We start from the raw sequence: 25,761 nt of genomic DNA on the forward strand, positions 1-25,761 counted from the left end.
AGATTGTTAGGAATAATTACTTTATCCTTTTGAGAAAGAAATAGCTAATCTCTGCCTTCCTGATCCCTACATTTTATTCCAAAATAGATTAGGCTTTTATCCTTTAAAGCTCTGACATTTGTAGGTCACTTTTTATGCTAGTTTTAGTCCCTGTAAGCTTTGCATAAACGGAATTCCGTAACCAAGACGTGGATTTGAAGGCAATTGAGTGTAACACAAGTTTGATAAGGACTTTCAAATCTTATTTGAAGTATTTATAGTAACTTCTGTAACATAACACACTGAGAATATGCATTGATATATCGTGTGAAGATTTCCATATGACTTTTCAGGGTAACCTACATGAGGCATTTCTGGCTTTTCTGCTCTAAGTAATTTAAAATAATAAAAACCAGCCAGATGAAAACCCTCACAACTTCAAAACAAATGAACAAAAAGAAAATCACAGCAGAATTATGTTGGGGAAAGGAACTTATCTGTTACATAATAAAGGTATTCATAAATTATCTTAAACTGTTTAGAAAGGTTAACTTGGGAGCATGTAGAACTGCATTCCCTTTCCATCTGAGGACATGGCAGGCTGAGTAACCTTAGTTATCCCTCTCTTCCTTTCCTCAGGAGCTCTATCCTTGACTCACATTTCTTCCCCTTTAGAAAAGAGGTGATGTTTTATCTGGGTTTGATTTTGTTTGTATTTGTTTTGGAATTCTTGTTTCTCTTCTAATTTACTCTTGGATTTTAGAGAGAAACTTCTGTTGCTTGTATTTTCTCCAAACACATTACTTGTTTTAAGTAATTAATGACTGTTTTGACTTGAGACTATCAGATCTCTGAAGAATAATTGTTGAATAGCATTCACTGACTACTAGAAAGCTATTTAGTAATAGCTGGTTCTCTGGTGTCATATAAGTGCTTCACTTAGTTATTTTTTTAATAATGTTCACCTTGCAGACAACCCTTTGAACTGGTCAAGGTGGACAGCTACAGCCCCAAACTATCAGTTATGATACTAAACTACACCATATCCCATGTTTCTTTCTGGCAGTTGAGTAGTATTCTTGACTTAAATTCATTTGCTTTTTCAGTTTCTAAGATGTGTTTTCAGAACCCACTTTTCTCTTCATAGCAGGGAGAAGGCCCCAGACTTGTTTCCATCCATTATGTGGAGTCTATTTTGAGGAAATGCAGACTGTCAAAGCTGGGAACACCCATTTTCTATTGCCGCAATTTTTTGAGGTTATTGTGCTACTGTTTTAGCTCAAACCAACCTTCTTTTTCCCTAAAGGTGCAATCAGTACAGAAGTTGTAGTGTTAATAGGTACGATGGAGTGAGGAATTCATATCTGATTATGAAGCTTGGGATGTATTTGGAGTCCTTAAGGACTTTACTTGGTGTGCAGCTGAGTGTACTGCTTTTTATCAGCAAGGTCTTGTGGAATTCCAGAAATGTGGATGCTGACAGATAAATGAGATCTATAGGATGAAACATTGAAGAGCTCTCAGAGAGCAAATGTGGAAGTTGAAAGTTGAATAGAGAGTTGTGTAAAACCTAGAAGTTTGTATTGCTCAGACTCATCAGCTCTATTGATTCCTGATGTAAAGTATCTGCAGTGAAGAAATCGTTTGTCCAGAGTTGTGAGTATGAAGCAGCTCCCTTGGCTAAAGAATGTTTTCTTTGTTCTTCACTAGTATCTCTCTTCCAATTAGAATATTTCCTCTGGGGAAGTGAGACAGTTCATTTCAAGTCCTGAAAGAAGTGTTGTCGTGTGAGTGTCAAAAATACCAAGTCAGAGCTTCTGTCTTATAGTGTGGCTGTCTTTTCAAATGTGCAATTCAACACAGAAATGTTTTGTTGCGATGCAGGGATGCAATAATTCCTTTTTATCATTTTCTTGATCATTTCAGTATCTGCAGTAAAATATTGTAGTATGCTTTGGATGTGTTTCTGTATCAGGAAGATAACAGAGATAACAAACTGCAAGGCCTAGAAACAACCATGTTGAGTAGATGTCTGGAAAGATAGATTTAAAAAAAAAAAAAAAAAATCAGAAGGTATTTACTGGGAAATACGCATTTATTCCGTGATGTTGGGAAACACTTTAGAGATCCAGGATACTTAATTGTTACTGAGGGATGTACTCTGAACTTCATAGCTAGATAGCAGTCACACGGGTGTTTACAATAGTTTGACTGGATTCAATTAACTGTGTTCCTTTCCAGTCTAATATTCCTCTGTGTGAACTCTAGAACTTAATTGATGCCCCAGATGTGGTAGAGATATTATAAATAAATGTCTTCAACATTAGAAGGAGAGTGTGGAGGATCTAATTGGGTGCAAATGGTGGTAGGGGGATGTCAACATATAACAAGAGTGAGTGTGAGTAAGCTTTTCTTATTCTGGAAGTTATGAAACTGCACTGTTTTCTCTCTTCTTGAGTTAGATATGTCAGAATCCAAGAGGATGCTTTGTTCTGTATGATCTTGCTGAAAGGTGACCACAGGGTCTGGGGAATGATCTCTCAATTTCCTTCTCCCTCACTGTTTTCTAGAACTTGAAGTTGAGTTAAAAGATTGATACTCATAGGTTATTTGTCTATTATGAGTGAATACATTTAACAGCTGGAAATAATCCATTGATATCTGTGTTGTCCTCAAAGGGGGGAAAAAAAAAAGTTTGCTTAATTCCAACTTGAAGTCTGCTCTCTGATCTTACAAGTTCCCCTCGGGGTGTTATGTTTTGGTACCAGTTTTCTCACTTTGTCTTTTTTTTACATAGGTATGATTATAATCTTCAATGATGTTGGGGAGTACTGCTATTAGTAACTTTCCCTTGATGATTTGAAGCTTTGGAGGCATGTATATTTAGCCTGGAGTCATAGCATCTATGGATAGCAGCCCAGACTGCTATCTGTTCTATTGCAGGTAATAAACAGTGTGCCTTCTAGAGCCTTCCTCCCTCCTTTGCCTTCTGTCATATTCTGGATAAAATATTAGAGGAGATAACAATTGCATCTTAAGCATCTACAGGAATAAGCAGGTAATTTGAAATGATTTCATGATTATTTCAAACTTGTTTTTCAAAGACAGAAAATACTGACGTTTCTGACTTAAAGCCTAAAGTACTGATCTGTCAGGAAAAATAATTGCCTTTAAAAAACTTAAGATGGCCAAATCAACAGGATTTTTGAAGGAAATTTTACGGAGATATATTGCTATTTCATTTATTCCTAAACTGCATTTACAGAGCAAGAAAGTTGCTGATAATTATCAATGTCTTTTTCCTGGATTTACAGATAATTGCGCACCTTAATGTCTTTGGTTATGGGGAAGTCTTCCTTGTTAGTTTGCCATTTTAAAACATCCTTCTCCAGATTTTCCAGGAAAGGAACTTTGGAGAAAACTTCCATACTAAAGACTGGTAGAACTAAGAAATTTATCATTGGACCTGTAGACTTTAGGATTTCTTCTCTTGTCTTTTCCTTATATCTCCCCTTCTTTCTCCAAAAACATTAATTTTGGATTTTTTCCCCTTAAATTAATCTTGAACATTACATTAACTTTGAAATGTCTTTCAGAGTTACAAACTCTGTGCGTAAATATTGCATTATTGTGCAGTCAAACTTGAAATCATCTGTGTGATCCTCAGTTAAGTCATTAACATCAGCAGGAAACAAAGGACAACTGCTTCCAGTCTTTATAATTTTTATAGGCATTTAAGCCTTCTAAATATAACTGACAAATCAAGATTATGATCAGAATGCAAAGGTCGAAACTGTAAGTTCCCTACGAATGTTGTTACTGTGATCAAATTTTGCTTCGAGTTGTCTGGGTGAGAATGTATGTAGCTGAAGTCGACAGGCTTCTAAAAGACTACTTCTCAAAATGTTACATCTTAGCTGTGTGATGACTTGAAAGGGTCTGATTTTTCAGTAAGCATGGAGTGGTCTTTTTTATATCTATTCTTTGTTCAAGTCTTTTTTTTTTTTTTTTTTTTTTTTTTTTTAAGGGAGCACCAGCATCACTTTTAAATTCATTTGAACTTACTCTGTACTTTGGCTTTGTCATTTTCAGACTTTAGGAAAGCATGTGTCACTTGCAGTGACTGAGTACTAGTTTACCACATCATAATATATCTATATTTGCATTTTGCTGTTGCTTTTAAACATGTAAGGTATTCCTTTTTGCAGGAATGGATGTCAGTGGAAATCTCTTGTCTTTAAGAAGGCAGTGTTTAGCAGAACCATGTAGCAGCAGTGCTTTAGAATGTGAAGAACCAGGAGGAAGGATGGAGACTCTTTCCACCTTAAACACCTACACTGTTTTGATGCAAGATTTTTCTTTCTCTCTCATCTTGTGGAGTGTCTAATAGTGGACTAATCACTATCTGTCAGTTTCCAGGCATTCCCAATGTGTTTGCCTGGCTTTGAATCTTTGGATCCTGCACAGTCCTCTGTATCAAAGTCAGGCTACTATTAAATCTAAAAAGCATGAGATTGTAGATCCTCTTCAAGAATATGTTAGCAGTTCACCATCAAATTTCAGTGAGATTATTGTTAGTTTTATGTTAATTTTGTACTGGTCCCACAGCAGTATTTATTTCTGTCTTCTAAAATGCAATCCATTTTACATTATTGCTATTATTTTAGATTTAAGTGAAATAATTCAATACTCTAAAGCAAGACTCTGGATGTATTTACCTGTGAAGGCAATTAAGCAAGTAAACATGCTGTCCTTCGTAATTGATTTTATTTATCTCTGTCACACTGAATCCTCTCTAAAGTTTTATTCAATATGATTTCCAGGTGCCAAACATAGTGTCAGTAGAGGATTTTGACATTAACTGTTGTTTTGTCAAGGTAACTGTTACTGCACAGATGGTTGTGGCCCAAGAAATCAATGCATCTACCTTTTCGTTAAAGAAGACAGTAGCATCAGACATGGATACATGTAACAGATGAGATAAGGACTTCTGGGCAAAATACTTTTTGCTTGCTTCTCCAGGGCACTGCGCTGTAGTGACAGTTGATGTGCTAGTTCATTGTTCTCTTTATGAGAGGGATGATGAGCCAAAGTCATCCTAGATGAGACCACTAATATTACTCAGAGCCTGATTTCAGCTGCAAGGTGATATTTCCATTTAGCCTTCTGTGAAGAGATGCACTGTTTCAGAAGGCTTAGTAAAATAGCTTTTATGCGTGTGGAATGCACGTGATAGATGCATGACTGGCTAGTTTAAGAAAAATAAAAATGAAAAACTGTGTATTTATTCACTTTAGGAAAATCTAATTGGGATCCACTATAGATTATGTATTTTAGAAATTATTCTGGAATTCTACTAGATTCTATCTTAGTAATGTGGCTCTGCAGTGTAGTAAGCATTCTTGGTAAGTTAGGGACTTTTTCGTATTTTAAATATGGCACTTCTGTGTCTGAAAGATACTTAACTAGTAACTTGTAATTACGCTACTTGTAATTTTTGCCAGGAAGAGTTTCATCTGTAGATACTGATAAAAATGTGGCTATCTGATTACAGCTCTAAGTTAATGTGTGGAAGAATTTTAATAAGAAGAATAGAGGACTAGGGATCATCAGGTATGTTGAGTCATATCTACCAGAAGTTCACTTGTGTTGCTTCAGAGTAGGCCAGTCTTGTCATTAGTTTCAGAAAAACCTTTTCCTGTCTGTACTTAGGGTCCCTACCTCATTTCCTCCTTCCTGGTGGGATAGGTGCTCATGGGTCACAAAGATATTACAGCTGGAGTTAGTTTAGTTCCAGTGATCTATGAGCTGAAGATAAACCTTGCTGTTCTACACTTACTTGACCTCACCAGAGTTACCTGTGTGTCCTGAACTCATGCAGCACCATCACAATTAGTTGCTTTTCTGGTGATGCTTTCTTAGTGAGATGGAACTTCAGTTTTTCCCAGATCTTAGTAAAAATCAGAAGTATAACTTGTAGAAATTAAAGATGCACAGGGTAATGTGAGAAACCATTTTGGAAACATAGATTATTCCCTGTTTTACTCAGTAACAGTTGTGAACTGAAGAAGATGAAGAACAACAAACTCTAGTGAATAATCTAAGAATGCACCAGATCCTCTTATCATGAGTTATTTGCCCCAGTAGTGACTCCTAACCATACCTTGACACTATGAGCCATTGTTTGTAGGGAAATGTAACACTGTAACCACTAGAGAAATAAACTACTAATGTTGTAAGTAATACACAACTGTTTACCTTAGTTCAACACTCTTTAGAGGGAGGCATGATTTTTTGAAAGAAGGCTTTTAATGCATTATGGCAGTACTTAAAAACTTTTGCCTTCTCTATCCAGAGAAACTTGAGTTTGGGGATTTCAGATTTCTCTTCCTCTCTGTTCTATGATGTCTCTAAGCAGAACAGAAAAGTTTCTGATTTAGTCTATGTGACTATTTAAATATAAACGCCTTTGAGGTCACTTTTTATCTGTTACATATTTGTAGTGACAGGATAGCATAAGGTGTTAGCTGGAACTAACTCTGCATGTTTGACTTTAGCAAGTTTGAATACATTTTGAATGTATTCACAATTCTGAGTTCCCAAGGGCTTATGTGGTCTGTCTGCACAGTGTTGAGTTTTCCTTCAGAGCCTTTAGAAACGTGTGCTTTTTTCCTTATTTGATGCAATGAATTCTTTACTTTTGGGGGATAGGGGGAGATAGATGAGAGGTGAAAATTCTGAAAGAATTCTGAGAGAATTTTCTCAACTCAAGATAATGGATAGTTTGTGATAACTGTTCAATTGTCTCAGTTTCTCTGGACATGAAAGAAAATAGCAGTGAAGCTGAAGATACTATATATCTTGTAATATTTCCAGGCCAATCCTTTGTCCTAGTTATTGTCTGCATTGCTTTAAAAAAAACCAATACTTTCAAAAAAAGCCAGAGCCTTTTTGGTAGGGGCTAGCTCCTTATGTTTACTGATGCTTATTTGTATAACTACCTATTTTTGTAGAGATTGTACTACACAATGTTGTACTGTAAAGATACATACCTAGTTTAAGAATACATTCCAAAAGAATAACCTAAATACAAAAGGCTGACAATTGAAGTTCATATAGACCTAAAGTATTCTGGGAATACAGTAATGTGGACTTGTTTGGTTTTGATGTCTGCATGTTGGTTAATAGATCAGCTAAATAGGTAGTGGTAAGCAAGGACACTAATCCATAGGCGTTGCCTTTAGTAATTAATTGTACAGACAATCTCCTGTAAGTAGTACTTCTTTTCTCAAACATCCTGTGTTTTTCAGCATATTGATGCTGAAAGAAGCTGCCAAGTAGAACAAGATGAATAAACTGTTCAAGCGAAAGTGCTTCACTGAAAAGTAAATATTTAAGCTGATTGCATCTGTTGACTAATTTAGTTTGAACTTGGCAAGTATTCATGAAGAAAATGGCAAACCTAAAAATATTATGACAATATAAAAATATTTTGACTTTTAATTTCTAATAATGTATAAAAACTAAAATTATTCTAGAAATACTTTTTTTTTTTCCAGACATGGAAAATAAAACTTTCACTTACCAGTAGAACAAAATATTTCCACAAAGCAATGTAGGATGGAAAGGGATCTCTGGAAGCCTCTAGTCCAATTCACTGCTCAAAACAAGGCCAGCTTTAATAAAAAGGTAAAAATAAAATTTAAAAATTGTCACAGTGAATCTCCTTATACTTCTTTAACCTTTCAGAGGTGGTAAAAAGGGCTCTTGCATTAGCAGTGGCTCCCTTGGTACATTCATATGTAAACAGGTTAGAGAGAGGAACTGTATGAGGTTCCATGAGGGCAAATGCAAAATCAGTACGTGCTAAGAGCTCCCCTGCTGGAAGGGAGCTCTGTGGAGAGGGGTTTGGCTGTCCTGGTAGAAGGCAGGTTGGCATGAGCCAGCAGTATGCCCTTGTGGCCAAGAAGGCCGTGGTATCCTGAGATGCATTAAAAAGATCGTGGCCAGCTCTTTTTAATGAATGTGGCCAGGTTGAGGGAGGTGATTCTCCCTTTCTTCCCTGCCTTGGTGAGTCCATGTCTGGAATGCTGCATTTGGTTCTGGGCTCCCCAGTTCAAGAAAGAAAGGGAACTTCTTGAGAGAGTCCCGTGGAGGGCCGCAAAGGTGATTATAGGTCTGTAGCATCTGCCTTATGAGGTAAAGGAGAGACCTTGGGCTTTTTGGCCTGGAAAAAAGAAGACTAGGGGGATATCTTATCAATGCTTACAAATATCTGATGAACAGGAGACAATTGGATGGGGCCAGGCTCTTTTTTGGTGTTGCCCAGTAACAGAACAAGGGGTAATGGGCACAAACTGGAATGCAAGAAGTTACAAAAAAAAAAAACATGAGGAAGAACTCCTTTACTTGGACAGAACACTAGAACTGGCTGCCCAGAGGCATTGCGGAGACTCCTTCTCTGGAGGTACTAAAAACCCACCTGGATGCTTTCTTATGCAAGCTACTGTAGTGGGCCTGCTTTATCAGGGATGTTGGTCCAGACAATCTCCAGAGGTCCTTTCCAACCCCTTATGATTCTGTGAAACTCTCTGGTCCCTTGAAGTTATACGTGTCAGGAACTTTGAAAGCTGGAGGGCAGATCTTTCATTGAATGCCACGGTGAAGAGGCATTGAGTACTTCAGCCATTTTCAGCTTTTAATTTTATAAGCTCCAAGCAGAAATATTTCTGAAGTTGTCTTGTTGAGGGAAATCTTGATTAAAAAAAAAACAGGCATTTTGAGATCAACTGGAATTGATTTTTGTTTTCCTTTCTCTGCTTTCAATTTGTTCACTGAACCAAGGAAGCCTCCTGCTTGTTGTGTTCCTCAGCATGCATGTTCTGCCAGTACCTCTGTGGTCCAATTCCTCTGTGGATATGTTTGCGTATAATACAGATATTTGTTTTAATATCATAATCAAGTATGCATGGCATTATTTTCTGTTTGCTAGCATTCTTCAGTGGCATCAGATGTAAGTTACGGAAGAGGAAATTCACAGAGAGGAGGGTGCATTTTCACATTTGATTTTTGTACGTGCTGAGGGAGTATTTTTTTTTTTTGTGTTGGATAGAGAGCAGATGTTTTGTGCATCCTTTTTTACTGTGTGGCTCTTGCTTAGTTGACTGTTGATTTTAAAAAAAAAAAAAAAAAAAAAAAAAAAAAGACAACTTGCTGATCCAGATGGTTGTCTTACATTATGTTTCTGATACAAATAGTCTTTTTATTGCTCCTTGCATGAAACCATGTACCTGGATGTGACACATCATTAAAAGTCAGCTCTGGTATAAAACCAGAAGTTGTTTTGCTTTTTGATGCAGAATGAGAAATTAGAAATCTTGTGTTTCCAACTCATCATAGCAGGTCTTTGCAGTTCTTTTACTCTCTACTCTCTTGAAATTACCTCTGTGGCACTAAGTGATGTTAAAAGTGACCCAGTATCCTGCGGAGTTTTGCAAATTGCTTGCCTTATAGATAAAATTTCTTCACCTATTTCATTTTAAGCATGCTCTACATTATGCAAATTGTTAGCTTTTAAAACTGCTCTTTTAGATTCATAATTTATTCACCCTATAGACACTTTCCTGTGAAGTTGGGGATGAAATATAGTGGAGCTTTGTAATATATTTTAATATTTATATTTATGCAATTTTGTCTAATTTTCAAGAACAGTGTGCTTTACTATTCCCAATCAGCACCTCTGAAAATCAAGCTGACATTGACTTTATCTCAACTGCTTTTACTAGAATTTATATTTATTTGATATCGTGTTAATCTTTCTTGTGAAAATGGTTCAGAACGTCATTATTTCTTCTCTCTCTGAACAGAAAGAAGGGGGGAAAAAAAGGAAAAGAAAATATTTGCATACTGCTGCCACAGATATTAGGGCTTGCCTAAGAGGAAAGGATGAAATGCAGAAGTTCCAACATGTAGAAACAGGGCACCAGGGTTAGGCCTACACATTAACAAACAGTGGGGGTGTTGTGCATGATTTTAAGATATTTCTGTTCACTAGTCAGAAAGGCAGGGGTCTGGGGCATTTGCTTGTTTCATTGTTGCTCTTTACAAAGTAGCTGTATAGGCTTGTCTTCAAACTTGTTTCCTTTGCCCTCTTTCTTGTTTTGATGTAGACCAATTAGGTGATGCAGAAATGTTTCAGTTGTGGTTTGTCTTCCGGGCGCTGAGGTGCTTTGCCGGGATATATCCCCAGTAAGTGAGAGAGAACATTAGTACTTGGGCTGTGAGAAGAGCATGCAGATAAGGAGCACCAGGATCAGTATTTTCTAAGCAGACTTTAAAGTTCTGTTAACCATTAAGTGATTAATCTCAGACTGTATTGTAGGCATAATTTCTTGGCCATCAGTTTAATACAGGACATCCAGATCCCTATCAGACTGCTATCTTGGTACGAGTTCACAAACTAATGAAAGAATACTTTAGGAGCTATTGACCTAAAGCACTGATTTGGAGTATGATAAAAGAAAAGTTTGGCCCATGGTCCTACAGAGAATTACACAGTACTTTATTTTAGATGAACCTGGTGACATCAAAAATACTATGATGCTTACAGATTAAGGTATTTATTTCTATGAAAATCTGACTCCCGAGGAAAAGTATATTTCAAGATTTGGGAACAGGGGCCTTCTCATTTTCATTCTCCAAGCTTGGTTATGTTAATGGTATGTCTATGCAAATGTTAGTAGTGCTACAGTATTTGTTCAGTGTATGATCTGAATGCTTTATAAACATGCATGGATCTCACGCTGCTTCTGTGGAGTCTAGAAATAAGGCAGAAAAATTGGCTTGCTCCACCAGTACTGGATACCAGCTGTTCACTGGCTAGAAATAAAAACACTGGGGGGGGAAAAAAAACATAGGAGGAGAGGTGTGTGTAGTCTACCCATCCCTCTATTAGCCCTTACCTACTTTCCTAACAAGCAACATGTAGAACTAAAGAGGCTATGTAGGTAGCATTAGGAGCTCTTTTGACTGTGTATATGTACATCTTTTTAAAGGCTATAAAGAGAACTAATTTTTTCACAGAGTAGAAGTCTGTCATTTCAAATTTATGCAGGAAAATAGGCTATGCTTGTCAATAATTAACCTTTCAGTGGGAAAAGAAAGTGATAGATACTTGTGACTGGCTCATGCCATTAATCAAATTCTCCTTTTTGTGCAAATTTGCTAGAGGCTAACATATGATGTTGGTTGCTTGGTAGTCAAGCATCCTTATTGCTGAAGTACCTCTTTCATATTCCTTTACATCTATCTATATAGCATCTTATAGTGCTGGCTACTACTCTTCTTTTAGATGTGATAAATAAGAATTGATAAAGCTTATAACTAAAATGTTTAACATGCACAGGCATCACTTGGTCTGAGGAAATGTAAAGTCACCACTTCCTTTCCTTGTGCTTGATTTCTTATTTGTACAATAAAGATCTTTCTTCTTGCTATCAGAGATCAGCTCTTTTGAAAGCATGTATGAACTTCTGTGCATGTTGGGTGAGAAAAGATACCTGCCATAAGGCCTTTCCAGGAAAAGTCTACTTCTTAGTGGTGAGAAATCTTCTGGGTTTCTTCATTGGTTTTTCTCTGAATCTTAGCTGATTCAGGATGATTTTTTTTCCAGTTAATACTGTAGTTTAATCCTGTCTAATTCTAGTGATAACAGACTTAAATGTGGATGTTGCACGAACTATACAGGGGTTACATGAGGGTATGCTTATGAAACTAAGTGACTCAAGAGGTGTATTTGAGAAGAAGGGCATCATCAGTTTGGACATCAGATGCTGTTTGTCATTGGGAGCATTGGGAATTAAGATTTGAGAATGTGTTTAAACCATATATACCTAGCTTTACCATCCATGACCCTTCTTCCCACAGGGCTATTTTTTTCCTTTACATGTTCCTTAGCTGACATGAAAGCTGTGAATTTAAAATCTGAATTTCAAAGGAGTTCTCAGTGCTTGCCTCAGATGTCATCTTTATCTGTAAATCCTCAACTATCCTTCAGCATGCACTCCTGATCTCCCTGCCTTCCAGAAGCAAGTGATCCTTCCTTGATAGCTTCTTAAGCTAAATAAGGAGTCTTTTGCCTGTAGGTTTAAGTAGCATTCATCACCTTTCTTGTCAGAGTTTCTCAATTTTGATTAAGGGCACCAGTGTATGCTACAGTAGACTGAAGATTGAGAGGTGTCTGTAAGATCACAGCCTGTCTAGTTTTATTTTTGTTGTGCTTTTTTTTTTTTTTCTGATGCTGCCTAGACAAGCCAAAAGGTTGGACATCCATGACGTAAGGTATTGAGGATACTATGTTCATTGCAATACAAGTATTACTGCACTCGTGAGATAATTCAGTGAAATTTTACTAGATTCTACTTGTTGCCTTGTTTATAATCTGGAAAACGTATAGTCATCAGTGAAACAGTTTCCCTTAAATAGGTGAAATACATAGCAACACTCTATCTACTTGAAATATCAAGATGATTTCAGGTAGGATAGTGTAATCTCTGCTGCTTCATTGTCACTATCTTGTACTATTTCTATAGAAGGGATAGGAAAATAAGAGCAGCTAAAGCTTTTATTCCACAAATAAAACATGTAAAGACACACTGTAGAGATAGCTAAGCTTTTGTATGTCTTTAGCATTGAACACTTCAGCGTGCACTGCTAATCCCTTAGCTTTGAAGGAACGAGTGATCCTTCTCTGGTAGCTTCTTCAGTAAAGTAGGGAGACTTATGCCTGTAGGACTGAATGTACTACTCACCATCCTTCTCACCAGAGTGTCTTGCTTTAGGTAGAGGGGACCAGTATGCACACTTAAGGAATACATGGCTTACCAGTAAAATCTGAAAATGGGAGGTTTCCACTTGCAAGTTTTGGTTGCTGTTTTATGTTTGTGATTTATATGCATGTGATGCTCTAATTTGCAGAATGAGTGTAGTTCTAAGTAGACTTATTAATACTGGCTACCACAATAGAGATTTAAAAACTGTTTGGCACCACAGACTGAAAAAAATAATGGACTTCAGTCAGGAGGTAAAATTGTGAAAAAGGAAAAAAAATACTCAGTTGTGTATGTGGTGTTTTGCAACTCTGCAGATGATGAATCCTGTTTTGTTATCATAGTTGGACCTAACTATTATGATGTTCATTATCCTGTTAAAGGGAGGTTGAGGATGGTTTGTGTAATAGTCCTAGCAATTAGAAATTGTTTCTTGACACATTTGTAACATATTATGCTCTTGAGTTCCCCAGGGAATGTGCCTTAAATGAAAAATGTATGTCCTGTGTATGTACTCTGGCCCTTCGTATTTGGATGAAGATGTATTTGTTGGCACAAGTAGAGAATCATAGAATCATAGAGTTGGAAGGGATTTTTAAAGGTCATCTAGTTCAACTTCTTTGCAATGAACAAGGGCATCCACAAGTAGATCAGGTTGCCCAGGATGTGATCCAGCCTCGGACTGAAAGTCTCCTGGGATGGGGCATCCACTGCATCTCTAGGCAACCTGTTCCAGTGCCACACCACCTCCACTGTAAAAGACTTCTTCCTTGTGTCCAACTTAAATCTACTCTCTTTAAGCTTTTCCCCTTTTTCTGTCGCTACATAGCCTGCTAAAGATTCTGTCCCCTTTCTTTCCTGTAGCTCCCCTTTAGACCTTGAAAGGCAGCTATTGAGTCACCTTGGATCCTTCTCTTCTCCAGGCTGAACAGTCCCAGCTCTTTTCCTGTTCTCATAGGAGAGGTGTTCCATCCTTTGCGTTATTTTTTGTGGCCCTTCTCTGGACGCATTCCAACAGGTCTGTGTTTCTCCTGTATTGAGGTCTCCACATCTGGATGCAGTACTCCAGGTGAGACCTCACCAAAGCAGAGTAGAGGGGCAGGATTGCCTCCCTCTCCCTGCTGGCCACACTATTTTTGATGCAACTCAGGGTATGGTTGGCTTTCTGAGCTGTGATGGCACACTGCTGGCTCATATCCAGCTTTTCATCCACCAGTTCCCCAGGTCTTTTTTGATAAGGCTGTGCTCAATCCTTTCATCCCTAAAATTGCATTGGTAGTCAGGGTTGCCTTGAGCCAGGTCCAGACCTTGCACTTGGATTTGTTGAGCCTCATGATGTTCACGTAGGCCCATTGCTTAAGCCTGTCTAGGTCCCTCCCTCTGATATGTCAAGTGCACCCCACAGTTTGGTGTCATCAGTGTCAGACTTGCTGTGGGTGCACTTGACATCAATGACACTGCCAGTGGGGAAGATATTAAAAAGTATCAGCCCCAGCACTGATCCTGTGGGACACCACTTGGTCACTGATCTTCATCCAGGTATTGAGCCATTGACCACCACTCTCTGGACTTGATCATGCAGCCAGTTCTTTGTCCATTGAGCAGTTCGCTCATTAAATCCATCTTTCCAATTTGTAGAGAAGGATGTTGTGGGGTACCATGTCAGATGCCTTACTGAAGTACAGATAGATGACATCAGTGGCTCTTCCCTTGTCCATTGATGCAGTGACACCATCATAAATGGTCGCTAGGTTGGTCAAGTAGGATTAGTCCTTGGTGGAGACATTCTGGTACTCCCATGTCACCTTCCTGTCTTCAGTGTGCCTTAGTATAGCTTCTAGGAGGACATGTTCTATGATCTTAGCACAGAGATGAGACTAATAGGTCAGTAGTTCCCAAGACCATCCTTCTTATCCCTCTTAAGAATGAGTGTGATGATGCCTTTTTTTCCAGTCACCAGGGGTTTCACCTGTTTGCCATGACTTACCTAATATCATTGGGAGTAGCTTGGCCATTGCATCAACTAATTCCCTCAGGACTCTTGGATGCGCTTCATCAGAACCCTTAGACTTGTGGATATTCCAGTTCTTCAACCTTATCTTTGCTTACGGTGGGAGGGATGCTACTTCCCCAGTTCTCTCCTACCAAACCAGACATTTGAGGGATGTGTGGCATGCAGAGAACATTGAGCCAAAAAAGTTAACTACATCAGCCTTCTCCTTGTCTATTTTTACTAGCTTACTTATGTTGCTCCCTTGGGGGGGGGGGATATGCCCTCCTGGACTTTCGTTTTCTGGCTGTTTCCTTTTCTGACACTGTGCTGCTAAAGAGGACTGTGAGGTGTGTCCTACATGTTTTTTTTTTATGTAACATTTGTGACTGGACCTCCAAAACCTTCTGATTCTGTCTGTTCCACTGTCAAGTGGATCTTTACAAGGAGGAACCCCTTTTTTTGCCATTGCTTTCTTTGCGCTGAAAGAGGGGAACAAAGATACTGTCCCACTGTTAAAGTGGTCTCTGATCTCTTGCTGAAATACAAGTATATTATGCTATCCCTATGAGGCACTGTACTTTCCCTACCTGAGCTGTTGTCCTGTAGCTTCCCCTTCATGTGTTTTTCCCCACTTCAGCTGATTTGCATTGCTTTCTGATCTCCTCAGTTTTTAGACTTAAATGAGATGTAGATACAATTATACTTAAAAATAAAAAACAAGCACCCATTACCCATTGCTGGAGTGTGATCATCTTTAACTCAAAATGCATCAGTGCAGTAACACTGCAAGGCAGTTCCCTGCCCGTTGCTGATTGCTCCTTGCTTCTCTGCTGCCTGGACTGCACTAACAGAGTGTGAGCTCTGCTTTCCCTCAGTTCTATGTGTGCATGGATTTCTGTAGGCAAGTTGCAGATAAGTCTCAGTGTGTCAGCTTCTGAGTTCTTTATACATAACCTGAAGCATTGGTTGTTCTGATCTCTGACTCACAAAAACATACTTCCCCTCCTGAGGTGTTTTATGCTGCAGCCCAAGCTCAAAACAAAGGTAATGCCAGTTTGGCAGAACTAACTTTGAAATTAATTTAATTAAGCTGTTGTAAATACTAATTTTAAAAGTATGAATGCTTGATTTAAAAACAAACAAACACCCCCTCCCCCCCTGTTTGTGAATATAAATCACTTTCTTTAGGACTGGGAATAATTGCCCAGGGGTAAGTTTCCTAGTAAGAATGGAAAGCCATTTATTATGATTAAAATATTGAAAAGAAAATATATTTCTTAAATATTGAAAAGATCCTTTGTTTGATGTTAGTTTTTAACAAATTGATCGCTTACTGAGTCACGATGACATTTTCTTTGGAAGAGCTGGAAAATTCCTACATTAAAATTGTCATTTCTCATCAGTTTTCTGATTAGAAGAAATGTTTTTCTGATATTTCTTAAAAAAAAATAATAATTTGGTAATCATAAGCAATAGCTCTGTAATCTCTGGAAATATTAGAATTCAACAGTGATGAAATTGCTGCAAACAAGGAGAATAACCCCCTGCTCCTGATGGAAAAAGAACAAATGCAGTTTTTTGCCATGTGTATGACCTGTGCCATGTATGTGACTGAAGTGTCTCCTATTTTCTGTTCTTAAATCATAAGCTATATTCATACTGAGTACAAGACGCAAAACAGAGTTTATACAGTGTTTTGTTATAGAGCCATACGAACAAGCTTTGCTTTTGTAAATGCTACTTAAATCCATATTGAGTTCTAATACACCCATTAGCTAGGATATCTATAAATGAAAGCAGCACTCATCCAATATGCCGTTACAGGTATTTGTAGTGGGAGCAAGGAAAATGTGTGTTTATATATGAATTTATACATATATATTAAGGATGTGTGTGGTGGTAAGGGCTTTTTAACGTACTTTGTATCCAAACAGTTAAAACCCAACTCAACTTTTTTTTTCCATCAGATTTCTAGGGAGACTCAGGTATGTTTCATAAATAACTAATAGAGTGGTGTAGCTATTTTTTATTTAATTAATTTCATGAACTCGAATAGTTTGGTTGTTGGGGAGGAATTCTCATTTGATCTTGTGAAGCTGATTCCATGGGTGTCTATAAGCTTTTGTGTATGCTCTTTTATTGCTGCATGAATGTAAAAAATTAAACTTTGTTCCCAGCTAGGCTGGTATAAACCTTGTTCAACTATATGAACTTGATGAAGTGATTGATGTGAACTTGATGACTTGAATGAAGTCGATCTTTAAAGCTGCAAATAGAAATCTCTGTAAACCTTGCTTAAGAAGCATTTCTTGAAGTGTGTGTTTTATTTAATGTGATACAAGATGGTTCTGTTCCTTGAGGAAATTGAAAAGTTGGTGCAGGTAAGGTTGCCCAGTGATGGTCTGTAGGGAAGTGAAATTGCTTATTTCTTGTTGGCAGCCAATGTTTTCTTAAAAAGTGGGCTTCTAAAACCTGTATATGAGCAAAACAATTGTGTATGTATGTGAGTGTGTTGATTTGGATGGGATATCTACTTGAGTCTGTAGTGTAGTCTTGAGAGTCTGGGTTTCCCAGTTGTTTCCTAGCAATTAACAATGCTCCTGAGTTGTACAGTGAATCTCAGTCAAGAAAAAGCTTACCTAAAACTCCTTGAACATACTAATGCTGCCTGAAAACACACAAAAAAAATTAATGGTATTAGTTCTGTTCATCTGAGACAAAAATGTCAGCTGCTGTAGAGACCTTCAATACGTCTATCCATATGAACCATGCATGTGTTTAAACATTTACCCTGTCCTTTTTAGGAGGTCTTTTTGTCTCAAGAAGTGATGATGTTGTGTGAACACTTAGCAGTTTCTTTGTCCTCACACTCGTTTCTTCTGATTACTTTTTGCTTTGTTTAAACTTAACTCTAGTAATTTTGGCTGAGTATCTTTGGACCTAGAATATCTTCCGTCCATCACTTGAAAACACAATAGATGTAGGTATTACCACAAAAAATGCAAATATTTTACATGAAATATCTACCGCATTCCAAAATGTTATGCATAATCATTTAGAATATATATTTAGCAATATAATTTAAAAGATTAATATTATTTGTAGTTGAGAAACAGGTGTAGAGTTTTGGTTAAGATCAGATAAGAGTATTACATCTTGATTCAGTATTTTCAAGTGATGTTATAGTAATTGCTTAATGTTAATTATTCTTGTAGAAGCTTTCCAGTTTTTTTCTCCAGGCTCTATATAAAATTTCTGTTGGAACAACAGAAATTGTCCAACTCTGTTGGACAACTCTGCAGTTTAATTAGTCACATCTAAATATTCTTCAAAGTCTATCCAGATTAGTAGATTAGTTTCCTCTAAGCTTTGAGGGAATCTATCTTACTTGTTTCCATGATTCATCCTCATGTTTCACAAGCCTGTGCACACGTTTTTCATGGTGAATCACATTTTGTTAGCACATCAGTGAGAACAACCTAAACACCTCTCCCCAGAGCAAGAGGAAAAAATGAATATAAATCCTTGCCTTGGGGTGCTGATGGCATCCCTAAACAAAGTATAAAATATGCAAAAATATTTCCTGACCGTGAGCGAAGCTTAAATGACAGCTGCATATTTTAGATAAAAATAAATGCAGATAAAAATTTTTATTGTTACTGTTGGTCTTCTCTAAATAGCACTGTTTACCCCTGTAGAATTATTTATTATTGTAATTGTAATGAAGAAGAGTCTTTCTCATTCTCATCAGTCTGGCAGTGTCCTTTCTGGTTGTCTCTTCTGATATGTTTGACCTCATCTATAGTGAAGGATAAGATAAACAATAATGAAACTAGCCTTGTTTCAAGAAGTCTGATTTAATCATATAAAGGGATCACATGATTACAGCCTACACTGAGGTTGAAGGCACACTCTTTAATCCAACCGTGAGAAAATAGTGAGAAAATAGTGAGAAAATCCTTTGCCTTTCACACGAGGGAGTTTTTTATGTTGTTAGCCACTTAGGGTGGGTAACGCCTGATGCTTTCAGAGCTTTGTTTTACATGTATCTCTCAGTCTAGGTATTCGCTCTGAATGAGCGAGTTTTGGGGGGCCAGATGGAAAGCAACTTTTTGTTTTCAAAAGGCATTAACTGCTTTCTGTTTGCTCATACTCATTGCATTCTTCTTGACACTTATTATCTATTGGCACGAAGCTATTAACTGGCAGCAGTGCACCTTTGATATAGAAATAAAGATTTGGACATACTGGGCCAAGTGGATGGAGTTTTTCCATGTTTGAAAGCATATAATACTTATTTCATGTGAGCTACATGCACATGAATATTAACCAGATTTCAAAGGATTCATGGAGTCATGGGGGGAGCTGCTGCAGCTGAGTCAAGTAATCTTTGCTCAGGAAATCTCAGTCTTCCTCTAGACTAATTATGTCCAAGTAATGGGGGCACGTGACATTTCTTTCTCCTTCTGATTAGGTGATGCTTGCCACTGCACTGAGAGAGTACATACTAGCCTGCCTCATGTGAGTTGAAAAATGGGAGATAACAATTGTTTCTGAGTGCTATGACATTTCTTAGATATCATTAGGTTGCTAGAAGGACTAAGAAGGCTGGAGACACATGCAGGTGTTTTCTAGATTCATAAGAATTATAGTCTGGTAGCTTAATAGTTCAGTTATTGTGGAAGTGGAAATTCTGTGGTTCTTTTCCCTGTTAAATTGCCCCTTCTTCTCACTCAGAAATGAAATAAAATGCAAAAATTGCCTAATGCCCAGCTGCCCTCTTCTCAGAAGTGCTATAAATAGTGTTGCCAGGCATCCAACTTATGACGGTGCTACCTCATTCTTTTAGCTCCTTGTGTTTTCTGATAAACAATACACAAAGGGAAGATGCACATCTTTGACTTTATCTGACCAACTACCCTTTTGCTCTGCCACTTCCTGTACTTGCATTTCTGTAGATGAAGGGTGACATGCAAGACAGCTTGAAAGGTGGAGAAAAAAAACTCTTTTGTCAAAGCACTTGTTTCTGTATTTAGCTGTAAGACCATATAAATGTCTCACTGGGTGTTAAAGGAGAGAACTGGATCCCCACCACACTGTGACCCATTTCCTTTTTATTTCCTGGCATCTGCAACTATTGAATTGGGAATCTTCAAGTCCTCTTAAAAGCTGACCACATATGAATGTCTGTGTAATAACAGCATATGTAGTCACCCTGCTCAGAGAGATGACGTTTGGCATCCAGATGTGGCAATCACTTTATGTAGTTGCTGGAACTGCTTTGAATTCAGTGGGATTCAGGGAGCAGCAATTCATTTGTGCTCTGTCAGTTGAAAAAGTGGGACATGATTTTGCAAATTCTTGGGTCAACCTACTTGGTACATAAATGTCTTCAAAGCATTTTTAAACAGCAGTAAAATACTGTTTGTAAGCACTGCTTTGACATTCTCATGGGTATGTGTTTTTTTTTTTTTTTTGGTATGCATTATTGTTCAGGAAACTCAATGAAAAGAAGCCCATGCTTACTATTGCATACAAATTGAGGCTTATACATGAAGTATTAAAGCCCCTATTTAATTTTTTCTAGACTGATTAATGTTAAAATGATTGATCAAGTCAGGGACCAGTAAACATGAAATTGTTTGCATTCATAGTGCTTAATTTTCAAATTCATGAACACAAACTATTAACTAGATAGCAATCTCATTTGTAGGCAACCTTTTCTTTTGGAAAGAAGTTGGAAAGCCTAAAACTTTCATTCATTTCTGAACCAACTAGTATGTATACTAAATGTATGGTATACATTTTCTGTGAATCTAGTCAGATAACTTCTGTAATTGTTCCAGTTTTCTTTTCAAAGTGTTACAGTGGACATTAAGATGGCAATGATAAGCCAAACAAGCTCTTTTTGGTCGATTCCCACTTTGTCAGGCTAGAATTGAAAAGCGATAAGTCACCTTGAGCTGCTGAACCGTATAGAATGCAGTTGTTGCCTAGAAAGCTCTGTATTATCTGGTCAGGTGGCATCTTAAAGACACACTGGGAGGTCATTTGGACCTAAGATATGGGTGTTTAGAACTACAATAACTGATTCAGTATGTTCTGATATAGGCATTAATTTTGCAGGTCATCCATGTGCATCCTTTCGTAATGCACACTTTAGAAAACAATGTATTCTCACTAATGTAAATCTAGCATAACTTTTAAAAACTATACTAAATAGTGATTTGCCTAATTCAAAAGAACATATGGTTTCTAGCTATGATCTAGCTGCCAGGATTACATTCATGGTGCAGTGTGCCTTTGGCACAAAGATGGGGAAACTGTAGGGGTTATGGGTTTCCTGTCAAAGAAGTATCTTCTGTAATTGCAGTATAACTCTCCGGCCTTTTAAATTGAGAGTGACTTCATTTTTCAGATCACTGTAGAAAGACAGGTGGTTTTTTTTTTGTTTTTTGTTTTTTTTTGTTTGTTTTTCCTCTTGCTCTGTGTTAAAATTGGATAGCAACAGACTTCATTTGAAGGGGAATCACTCTGCCTTTTCGTTCACATGAACTGCATGACCCCCATTGGGAATGACACAACATTCATTCTGTTGCTGTGTCTTCCTGTATGATTCCCCTAGCATGTTATATTTTAGCTGAATGAAATGCTGCCTGCTTTGCCCATATTCCCTCTTGGGAAGATGAAGTTACCATAATGTTGCTGGTTAGGTAATATGTGTACTCTGGACTGCCTATTGTTCCTAGATGTGAGTCCTACCCCTTTCCTTCAGTTCTGTTTCACTGTATAATATGCTAATCTTAGTGTAGACCTATTAGTGTGCATCACAAACAGACCAGAGTGGGTGCATCCACTTTGTGCAGACCTTTGCTCCAAGATGTGTATATTTCATTCTCTCAATGAAGTTGGACTGTGTAGTAACCCATTCCATGAAAATTGGTCAAAATAACTGAATTAAAAACATTTTTTTTTTTTTTTAATTGACCAACTATGGGATATAAGCTGCATATCTGACATTTAGTTTTACCAATGCAGTAAGTTGAACTACTCTAGTTCCTTATGTTATCCCTGTCCCGTTGCTCTTAATGTGTTTAATATATCTTTCTTTTCCTTGCTGGTTTCCTCTTTTGATGTCTTGAGCAGTGAGCCCAAACTTCATGAGCAAAAAGTTCTGCTGTCCTCATTCTGTGTTTCTCTGATATAACTCTGTCGAAATACTTCAGTACTGTACTGAAATGAGCACATTTTTTTTTTTCTAATTTAGCACATACCATTCTTCACTTACCATTTGACATGAACGAACTATTCCAGTTCTATAATCTGAACAATTAATGTTTTAAGTAATTGCCTGTCAACTGTGATGGGTGAGCAGCAAAACTGGATGAATATGGGTAGCACAAATGCAGTTTTTCCAGGAGCATTGCTTGCAAGGACAACTGTGGGTATGCTTTTTGGAGAGAAATGGGTTCCTCTTTCTTTACTGACACATAACTCAAGGCACAGTAAGCACCCTGTGTAAGTATAGCCAGTCTGCTCTGTGAAACAATATTAGAGCAATCGGCCAGGTGGTGAGTGGTATTGATAGCCTTTCTGCAGTATTATTATTACTAAATTTCTTTTTTGAGTTAATTCTTTATTTTTGATACTGAAAGACTGAAAACAGCCTGGTGTTTGATACTTAAGCACTGGGAGTCCGGTGCGATTAACTCTGAAAAGAATCCCTTGTGACTAGTGTAAATCAAGGTTCTTAAGAGAGAAAAAATTGTAAATGATTACTTCACCCTAGAGTTATTTCTGTCATCAACTCATTTTTCTAACACTGCAGTGCCCTGTATTATAGCACCAGAGGGATTTCTATCTCTTGTGATATGTGTGTGACCTCTGGGGAGAAAGACACTGCTTGAGTAGGAATGTTTGTGACCCTGACTCCCTTTGAGCTGGAAGGGTGTACTTGTGAGGGTTGATTTCGGGCTATAATGCACCTACCCAGTTTCCTAGTCTGTATTGCACCAGGTTGATTTTGGTGACTTTTCCAATTGGGCAGATATTGAACTAATTTGGAGTCTGTTCTTAACTGTCAAACCTATCACCATCTGCAGGCAAGGGACCTGAAACTCTTTATGCGGGGCAGAAGCTCAACGACAATGAGTGGCACACTGTTCGGGTAGTTCGACGTGGAAAGAGCCTCAAACTGATGGTGGATGATGATGTTGCTGAGGGTGAGTGCAATGTATAAGTAGTTTTGGTTGTTACTGTTGCATCTCTGTTCCCAGCCTCTTCTCTGCCTTTTCATCCATTTCCCCTGTCCTTGTGTTTCTCTCCTTCTTTTCCTGACACTTGTCACTTTCTGCGGACTTAATAGTGCTATGCTGAAAGCTATTGTTCAGTTCAGTGAGAAGAACTGTTCTCACCAAGTTCCAGAAGGTTCTGAGCCAATAATCATATCTGAGTTATGCGCTTAGGAGACAAATGAGCTTGCACATAGTCAAAAGCACGAAGGTGTTGAATGTCACATACTCTTGTGCCAGGCTCAGGTAGGCTTTGAGTACACCTCATTGCTGAGCAGCAAGTGTGGCAATTTCCTGTGCTGTGGAATGAAAGCTAAAGCCTTCTAAAACTTTCCTTTGAACAAACTTTTCCTGAGTGGTAAAACCTGCATTTGATAGGTATGATAGAGAATGTGGACTTCTGTCTCTAGCGTTGTTTTTAAAATTTTTGTGCCCGTGGCTTAGAGCCTTCCAGAGGAAAGGGCAAATAGAACACTTCACTCTCAGCTTTCTTCAAGAGATTAGGAAGGACCGTAAGTCACTGGGTTATTGCACACGGAATATGTCAGTCTTATTTTTTTTTTCTTGCGTTCTCTGACAGATTTTTAAGCTTATGCTTTTTGTAGAAATGGAGTTGAAGAGGAGGAAGAAAAGATGTGTCCCAAGTTAGGAGATTTGCGCAAAAATGACCAAACTATTTTACAATGATCTTTTTTTCATTGCAGAAAAAAAGATCTTCATATGTGATATTTCTGGTCTATTTCTCCAGAGCTGGAAGAGACAAACGTTTTTTGTTTTTTGAATAATAATATAAAATTTATCAAAGCTGTGTACAACTGTAGAAACTGGCTTTTTAAGGAAAACACCAGGGGAGTGAAGACAATAGGATCGCAAAGAACATTAAGGCTAGGTACAACATTGATAAGAGTATATTCGTTTACTTGTAACCAATGCTGTTTTACCAAATGCTGGAATCCTCTCTACAAGTTTGTACTCAGAAAGCAATGAGAAAGAACAGCTAGTGTAGGATATATATTTCTGGAGTTGCCTATCTCTGCAAAATGTTTTTTATTACTGTGTAAGTATAATTAATTGTAAGTAAAGTGGTAATGAGATTGTCTGGTAGGCCAGGAGCGGGATTTTGAAATAAGTCTAAAGATAGGGGCTTGCAGGAAAGTGACTTAATGTGAATTTTCCCTCTGAAGTAAATATATCCTGTGCTATAAGCTGATAGTTTGTAAGAGAGAATCAAAGAAGAATATGTATGAAAAAATTGTCGTGTAAGAATTGACAGAGACTTGATCAACACTAGCCTGGAGGAAAATGAAATATCATTCAAGTGTGGTCTTTCTGAATTAGTGAAACATGCAGGTAAATGCATCATCTTGTTTACTTTTGGATTTTAGAACAGTTTCTCTGGATATGAGTTGTTTTTTTTTTTCTTTTTTTTCCAGCAAGTACCATGAGGTGGCACTCTCTGCTTTTGAAACTCAGTCCCCAGAAATGCCATCTGTTTTTCGTAGTCCATTTTTTCATGAAACTGTGTTTATAAATAATAATGATACAATCCTATACTAAAATAGGATCTGCATATGTACATGAATTACATAATTAAAGATGCATTGCTGCTAAAAATATCTATTAAAAGACGACCACCACAGTGAAGTCAAAAGTCAAAACCAGCATTAAGACTTTCTGTGCAATCTGCATTCCGCTTCCTGGGATATATGATATAGTTTTAGATGTGGTCACATAGATTTTTCCACTGGATTCATGCTCTCTTTAGGCATAGGTAAGAAATCTAAATTAGGCCCCCATTAAAAATAAGCAACCTAATTGATTGTTGCTTGTTTTGAACAATGCAGGCAAATTAAATTTTGTTCTTAATATAGAGCAGTTTTTTCCCCCTTGTGCATGCCACTCACCAGTATGTTTATGTGGAACTAAGAAGTTGTATCTAGATTCACTCCTTTGTTTTATGAAGTGAGTTGGATTTTTTTGTCCCTTTTATAGGTTTCGAAGTCATCAGATTAAAGTTAGGTGTATTTGATACAATTTTTTGACATGATTTCTCAGTCATTTACATGTATGACTATTCAGCAAGCCTGTAAATTGGATTCTGTTAGCTCATTTCTGCTACTAGGAGAACTGTATCTAGACAATTCATGATCACCTGTGAAAAATTTGCTGCGGACTTTCTGACTTACTTGCTTCCTGCAGGCAGCTTAAGGCAGAGTCATCATCCAGTTCCTCTGGACAGCATTTTTTTGCTTAATCACAAAACTCTTCTACAGTCCCCATCTCCCTTCTCACTGTAAGTGACCACTGAATATCAGTGGTAAATGATGTATAAGTACAGCAGGCATATTCCTCTGCACAGCATCTTATTAGCACCCAAATTCTACAGCAGTGGCTGGAAATCTTTGTTTGCTACCACCTGAACTGACAAGCTGCTGAATGTGGTAGTAGTTAAAATACTCTGTGCAGACCAGAATGAAGCAAATGAGAGGAACTCTAGGACTGACAGCTGATGAGACCTGAAGATACCAGATTTTTACTCTGTGGTCTTTTACGAAAAGATACCTCTGTCCTGTAATATCATGCTCTTTTCAGTCTTTCACTGAACTTCTCCTGACTATCTGTACTGCCACTGCTGTCCTATTTTTCTTAAGCCAGTCTCATTTTTCCCACT

At 37.7% G+C, this 25,761-nt stretch overlaps 1 protein-coding gene across 8 annotated transcripts in view; it reads left to right on the forward strand.

Annotated features, from left to right (window-relative positions):
- The window catches only part of NRXN3 (neurexin 3), an 891,513-nt gene that overhangs the window by 336,600 nt on the left and 529,152 nt on the right, over window positions 1-25,761 (forward strand). For all 8 annotated transcript variants that reach the window (XM_042869951.1, XM_042869967.1, XM_042869941.1 and 5 more), the window contains one exon: window positions 22,902-23,021. In XM_042869951.1, the coding sequence (XP_042725885.1) occupies window positions 22,902-23,021 (120 nt within the window). The remainder of the gene's footprint in view (window positions 1-22,901; window positions 23,022-25,761) is intronic.

This window comes from Lagopus leucura, unplaced genomic scaffold (genome assembly GCF_019238085.1).
Source record: "Lagopus leucura isolate 7727_CA_CO unplaced genomic scaffold, USGS_WTPT01 Super-Scaffold_1, whole genome shotgun sequence".
Classification (NCBI taxonomy): domain Eukaryota; kingdom Metazoa; phylum Chordata; class Aves; order Galliformes; family Phasianidae; genus Lagopus; species Lagopus leucura.